This window comes from Littorina saxatilis, linkage group LG6 (genome assembly GCF_037325665.1).
Source record: "Littorina saxatilis isolate snail1 linkage group LG6, US_GU_Lsax_2.0, whole genome shotgun sequence".
Classification (NCBI taxonomy): Eukaryota; Metazoa; Mollusca; class Gastropoda; order Littorinimorpha; family Littorinidae; genus Littorina; species Littorina saxatilis.
This window is the reverse complement of record NC_090250.1, coordinates 35,592,530-35,600,311: the sequence shown is the minus strand read 5'-3', so window position 1 is coordinate 35,600,311 and position 7,782 is coordinate 35,592,530. Positions and strand designations below refer to the sequence as shown.

At 41.3% G+C, this 7,782-nt stretch overlaps 1 protein-coding gene across 1 annotated transcript in view; it reads left to right on the top strand.

The window, feature by feature from the left end:
• The window catches only part of LOC138969105 (iduronate 2-sulfatase-like), a 7,325-nt gene extending 6,069 nt beyond the window's left edge, over positions 1-1,256 (top strand). Inside the window, exon 8 of the mRNA XM_070341815.1 lies at positions 61-1,256. Within this exon, the coding sequence (XP_070197916.1) occupies positions 61-737 (677 nt within the window). The 3' untranslated portion in view covers positions 738-1,256. The remainder of the gene's footprint in view (positions 1-60) is intronic.
• The last annotated feature ends 6,526 nt before the right edge of the window (positions 1,257-7,782 follow it).

The window sequence follows — 7,782 nt, the reverse complement described above, 5'->3', positions numbered from 1 at the left end:
TTAGTGTTTGTTACTATTCTGTACATAATAGATTTTCTTGTTCCTCTTTTTTTACTCCAGGCTGGCAGTTAGGCGACCACGGAGAATGGTGCAAGCACACCAATTTTGACATCGCCACCAGAATTCCCATGCTAGTCCACGTTCCCGGTGTCACCTCAAAGAAAGCCCCTGCCGGCAAAAAGTTCCCCTTCCACGACGCGCTAGACAAAAGCTTTGGACGTCAACCGCCTCTTGAGCAACCAGAACTTGTGAGCGAGTCACTGGTGGAGGCTGTGGATCTGTACGCCACCATCTCAGAGCTCGCAGGGTTAGATATTCCCTCAACCTGTCCTGACAACTCTTTGGACGTCGCTTTCTGCACAGAGGGAGCCAGCCTCGTGCCAATCATCAAGAATCTGACGTCATCCACGGGAAGCCTGACGTCATGGAAACCAGCCGTCTTCAGCCAGTACCCGAGGTCGAAGGTAGTGCCATCGAATGAAGCGCCGAACACACCCATCATGGGCTACACGATGCGCACAGACGGTCATCGCTACACGGAGTGGATCGCCTACAACCACACGACCTTCACTGCTGACTGGAGCAAGGTGTACGCCCGGGAGCTGTACATCTACAGCAGTGATCCCGACGAGGACGTCAACGTGGCGGAGGTCCCTGCGTTCCAGGACCTGGCCACCTCTCTGTCTCAGCAACTAAGGTCTGGTTGGAGAAATGCACTACCCACTCCGAGAAATTAACTGTAGCTTTTAAATACAAATTCAACCTTGTATAAAATACAATTATTGGTTAGATTTCCGTTATATCTACTGTGAAAAGTAGGTGTGTTCTTGTAGTTGTAATAGTGGTACTAGTTTGATGAGGGTAAGTCTAAACAGAAGGTTACGTTGAAAGACTTATTTGTACCGTAAGTTGAAGCGATTTTCGTTCAAATCAGATTGTACAATGTTACGAGGAAAATGAAGGACACAATGTAAGAATGGACAACAGTTAAGAACGGAGACGTCGGACGAGTACTGTCATATATGAGATGACAGTTAGTAGACTCAAACGTACAGATTGCCTTTACTTGTTGTTGTGATTTTGATAATAATGTATTTGTAAAGAATTATGCGTTTACGCATTCCATACCTGTGTTACAGTCTATGTTATTTCGCTGATTAATACTGCTTGCGGTGTCATCCCCTATGCTGCAGGTTTTAATAATTTCCATTTGAATGTAAACTAGGACACTGAAGAGTAAAGCGAGAAAACCTCAACTGTGTTTTTTGGGGGGTCAAATCTTCTTCTCCAAGAACTTGTCTGCTTGTTTTGTGTGTGTGTGTGTGTGTGTGTGTGTGTGTGTGTGTGTGTGTGTGTGTGTGTGTGTGTGTGTGTGTGTGTGTGTTATTGGTTTCTTATCATTACATTTAGTCAAGTTTTGACTAAATGTTTTAACATCGAGGGGGAATCGAAACGAGGGTCGTGGTGTATGTGTGTGCGTGTGTGCGTGCGTGTGTGCGTGCGTGCGTGCGTGCGTGCGTGCGTGCGTGTAGAGCGATTCAGACCAAACTACTGGACCGATCTTTATGAAATTTGACATGAGAGTTCCTGGGTATGATATCCCCGAACACTTTTTTCCTTTTTTTGATAAATGTCTTTGATGACGTCATATCCGGCTTTTCGTGAAAGTTGAGGCGGCACTGTCACGCTCTCATTTTTCAACCAAATTGGTTGAAATTTTGATCAAGTAGTCTTCGACGAAGCCCGGACTTCGGTATTGCATTTCAGCTTGGTGGCTTAAAAATTAATTAATGACTTTGGTCATTAAAAATCTGAAAATTGTAAAAAAAATTATTTTTTTCTAAAACGATCCAAATTTACGTTCATCTTATTTTCCATCATTTGCTGATTCCAAAAACATATACATATGTTATATTTGGATTAAAAACAAGCTCTGAAAATTAAATATATAAAAATTATTATCAAATTTGTTTTTTCGAAATCAATTTAAAAACACTTTCATCTTATTCCTTGTCGGTTCCTGATTCCAAAAACATATAGATATGATATGTTTGGATTCAAAACACGCTCAGAAAGTTAAAACGAAGAGAGGTATAGAAAAGCGTGCTAACCTTCTCAGCGCAACTACTACCCCGCTCTTCTTGTCAATTTCACTGCCTTCGCCATGAGCGGTGGACTGACGATGCTACGGTCTTGCTGAAACATTGCATTGCGTTCAGTTTCATTCTGTGAGTTCGACAGCTACTTGACTAAATGTAGTAAGTTCGCCTTACGCGACTTGTTTTGTACTTGTTGTGCAGTATTTGTTGAATCATGTATTCTTTGTATGGTCGGCTGCTTTTTAATTCAATGTCGCCAGCAACATTCAAAAAGGCAAAACAAAAACCTTAATGCACCTTATTATACACAAACCCGTTTAAATCTCTCTCTCTCTCTCTCTCTCTCTCTCTCTCTCTCTCTCTCTCTCTCTCTCTCTCTCTCTCTCTCAGTCTCTCTCTCTCTCTCTCTCTCTCCACATGATACCACAATTCACTCCAGTAACAAAAATTTAACTCGCTTATCAGAATCCCTCCAAGGAAGTCTAAACCAGCTGACAGAATGGACTGACCTAAATCACATGTCTCTTAACCCAAAGAAAACCAAATATATGATAATTACAACTAGACAAAAACGACAGAATTTTACCTCAACTGGTCCAGATTTAATGATTGACGGCAATATAGTGGAAAAAGTCGACCATCACAAAGTTCTAGGTGTCCACATCGATAACAACCTGTCTTGGTCAACTCACATTGAACAACTTAGTAAATTAGTGTCAAAGAAAGTGTACCTCTTATCTAGAATTAAACACTTCCTTAATTGTCAAGCCAGGAAGTTATTTTTCACTGCTCATATTCAGTCTCTTATTGATTACGCATCCACTCTATGGGACTCTGCAAGTGATAATTCCCTAAAGCTACTCAGCAGATTACACAAAAGAGCGCTAAAAGTAGTATTACTCAAACAGACTACTCTCACCGACTCAGACTACATCAACATCAACTCTAAAGTCAAGAATGAATTACAACAAAGGAATAATGATGCATAAAATTATGACAGAAAATGCACCTGAAACCATTTGTTCAAAGTTCTCTTGGAAAAATTCGCACCACTTTATAAAACTAAACACTCCTCTTCCTAGGATAGACCTATTTAAATCAAGTCTTGTTTATTCAGGAAGCAGCCTCTGGAACGCTCTTCCGGACGCCCTGCGGCAATCCACCAACACGGATTCTTTTAGAACCAAATATTCTTTCCATTTAATGAACTCTATGAACAAATAAACTTGATTGGTATGTTTTCTTTGTATACAGTTGTTCATTATCGGAATTATGGTTTATTGTGACAAAATCACGAAGATTTGGCTCTGTAATACATTGTTTTGCTGAGCTAATGTATTGTTGGGTTACTTTCCGTTTATCTTCATTGCTTTACACCCAATTTTGAACACTACCTTATGATCTACAATGCTTCTACATAATGCGCTTCATGTACATAAACTTATATGTTCTACCATTAATGTTTTTATGTAACCTTTTTTTGTTGTTGTCATAGTTATAGTAAAATAGTTTAGTCCCTCTTTAGGGCGAGGGCCAGATGCAAAAAAGCATATCTATGCTCGAAAAATAAAGATTTGTCATTGTCATTGTCATTGTCATTGTCTCTCTCTCTCTCTATCTCTCTCTCCCCCTTTCTCTCTCTCTCTCTCTCTCTCTCTCTCTCTCTCTCTCTCTCTCTCTCTCTCTTCCACACATACAAACAGACAGACAGAGAGACAGGCACATGCAGACAAGCAACGCGACACGCACAGATTCTTCTTCTTCTGCGTTCGTGGGCTGAAACTCCCACGTACACTACGTGTTTTTTGCACGAGTGGAATTTTACGTGTATGACCGTTTTTACCCCGCCATTTAGACAGCCATACGCCGCTTTCGGGGGAAGCATGCTGGGTATTTTCGTGTTTCTATAACCCACCGAACTCTGACATGGATTACAGGATCTTTTTCGTGCGCACTTGGTCTTGTGCTTGCGTGTACACACGGGGGTGTTCGGACACCGAGGAGAGTCTGCACACAAAGTTGACTCTGAGAAATAAATCTCTCGCCGAACGTGGGGACGAACTCACGCTGACAGCAGCCAACTGGATACAAATCCAGCGCGCTACCGACTGAGCTACAACCCCGCCCGACACGCACAGATATATTGGAAAGACAGACAGGATACAAAAAGCCGGATATGACGTCATCAAAGACATTTATCGAAAAAAAAATTCTGGGGATATCATTCCCAGGAACTCTCATGTCAAATTTCATAAAGATCGGTCCAGTAGTTTAGTCTGAATCGCTCTACACACACACACACAGACAGACAGACAGACAGACACACACACACACACACACACACACACACACACACACACACACACACACACACACACACACACACACACACACACACACACACACACACACACACACACCACGACCCTCGTCTCGATTCCCCCTCTATGTTAAAACATTTAGTCAAAACTTGACTAAATGTAAAAACAAGTCGCGTAAGTCGAATATACATCATTTAGTCAAGCTGTCGAACTCACAGAATGAAACTGCATGAACGCACTGCATTTTTTCAGCATGACCGTATACTCGTAGTATCGTCAGTCCACCGCTCGTGGCAACGGCAGTGAATTTGACAAGCCAGAATAGTGCGGTAGTGGTTGTGCTGAGCAGGATAGCACGCTTTTCTGTATCTCTGTTCTTTTAAACTTTCTCAGATTGTTTCTAATCCAAACATATCATATATATTATGTTTTTGGGATCAGGAACCGACAATGAATAAGATGAAATTGTTTTTAAATCGATTTGAAATTTTTTATTTTAATCATAACTATCATATTTTTATTTTTCAGAGCTTGTTTTTTTATGCGCATATACCATATTTATATGTTTTTAAATTAGAAAATGATGAAGAATAAGATGAAATTGTTATTGAATCGTTTTATACACAAACAATTTTAATTAAAATTTTCAGATTTTTAATGACCAAACTCATTCATTAATTTATAAGCCTCCAAGCTGAAATGCAATACCAAAGTCCGGCCTTTGTCGAAGATTGCGTGGCCAAAATGTCAATCAATTTCATTGAAAAGTGAGGGTGTGACAGTGCCGCCTCAACTTTGACAATAAGCCAGATATGATGTCATCAAAGACATTTATCGAATTTTTAAATTTTTTATCTGCGGATATCATGCCCAGGAACTCTCATGTAAAGTTTCATAAGATCGGTTTAGTAGTTTATTCTGAATCGCTCTACATAAAAACACACACACACACACACACACACACACACAAAGGCACACACACACACACACACACACACGCACGCACACACACACACACAAACACACACACACACACACACACACACACAAACACACACACACACACACACACACACACACACACACACACACACACACACACACCACAACCCTCGTCTCGATCCCCCTTCTGTGCTAAATGTAAAAACAACATCACAGTTTTATGCACATTAGGTAGATTTGGCTTCTGTTACCAAGAAAATGTCTCAGCGCTGTCTAGGCCGCTGGGTTTGGTCGAAAATAAAAATGTATTGGTGAGAAAAAAAAATGCAGTGCGTTCATTTCAGTTCAGGCCCACAGATTGACTGAATATATTGATTTCGCCTTACGCGACTTATTATTTCTGACTGTCGTGTGCGTGTGCGAATGTGTGTATATGTGTGTGTCTTTGTATGTCTGTCTGCTTGTCTGTCCGTCTGTCTGTGTAAATGGGCGACGCCATGTGTGTGCGAGTGTGTTTGTGTGCGTGTGTTTGTGTGTGTGTATGTGTATGTGTGTGTGTGTGTGTGTGTGAGGGTGTGTGTATGTGTATGTGTGTGTTTGTGGGTGTGCGTGTGTGCGTGCGTACGCGCATGCCTTTATGTATGTACCTAAACTTAGCCTTCAATTCAAATGAATTGGACGGAACATTACTTTAGGGTCGTTTACAAAGTCTTTCTGAAACAAAACATTCTTGCTAGGCAGTTTTACTAACCAAACTAAACAGCACCCCACCCCCCACCCCCCACACACACATGATACACGTGTGCATTGGGTTACCTAGCAGACTTGATTTGTTCCTGGGAAAAGGTTACTGTTATGCTGAATTTTCAGTCTTTTTAAACATACGCTTCCTCGCGCAAGGTACTTGCTTCCTGGGAGTATTTTGGTCGAGATGATATTTAACTTCGGTCGTCCTTGCGTGCTTCATGGTTTGCTGTGATATCGCAGAGCCGTTGGAACGGGTCACCCGATTTATTTATTTTTAGTCAAGCAACCACACAACTAAACAAATGTGGTTTATGCGCCAGGATATAGGAAAATGCTGTAAGGGAAGGTCTCGTACTTTACTTGAATGGTTCATATTTAGATTTTAAAGTAATATGAGATACGTTGCCTTCACGTATAAAAATAGTTTTATACGTGATCACGCCCGTTTCAGAAGCACGCACAGCGATCGACAGTGGGAATACCCGCAGTGATAGGGGTGTAGTATGCACGTAACGTGGTATCAAACGCTCAGAAGTTGTCCAAAAAGAAGGTCACAGTGTACACGTATTATCGAGACACCGACACATTTGCACTAAAATCCATTCTAGGGGAGCTTTTCCATTATTTTTTCTACCGGAGGGATTGAATTCATTCCACCTAACAGATTTAACTACAAAATACATTTGAACGAGCGGTATTTTGCTTTCTGTGTCTGCTTTCCGAAGTGAATCGAGGCGAGCACACTCAATATAATAGGCCCACAGAAGGATACGCGACGTAAGTCTCAGCGCCTTGTCGTTCGTGGGGTCATGCTCTTGACACATCGGCGACTACGATGTATACAAACCAGAATTATGAAATATGGACTGAAGCGTGAAGGAAAGATTCCAGAAAATATTGAGCATCCTTACATCCTTCTCGGATGGTTGGACTTGATAAAATCTGACGTTGTGCTGACGTATGGAAGGGTTTGCTACGTGAACACGTACCTAATCACCACACGCAGCGCGACCCGCATGTGAGATACGTGTCCAGGTAGGTGACGTAGCTGATAGGTGACGCAGTTTCTAAACTTCCTTAATGAGTTAAGAGTTGTTTTTTGTGGGTTTGTTTTTATAGCACTGACATATTTTTGTGAACTGCTAAAAAAAGAAGAGGAACATATCCGTACGTAAGTGTGAGCCAAGAGCCAACTTTCCAAAGCTCGTCATGGTTGTCAAAGGCTTTTGATTTCGCCGTCACTTCTCTTGTTCCGTATTATATGTGCGCTTTCCTGTCACCTTAAGTGTGTGTGTGGAAAGTGTTTCCTCTTCACCTGTGGTTCATATCCTTTTCCGTTACCCCTTGCTCGTCACAGCTAGATTTGGCAGGCAAATGTTTGTCATTCAATGAGTGTTCCGATTTGAACATGACCTCTGCACTGCACTGGCAATTCATGTTATTACCGCAGCAGAGAAAGAAAGTGGTATTTCTTTTTCTTTATTTAAAATGTCGTATGGTAGGCCTATAAGGTATGGTTAAACATCTTAGCTTCATAATTTCAAAATGATTCGCCGTGAATTTGTGCCGATGAGATTTGTGTCTAATACGGGGTGTTTGAGATTATGTCCCCAGACAGCTGGTATGTAATTGTTCTAATGCAAACAGTTTGTGACTTTTCCTGATTTTTTATG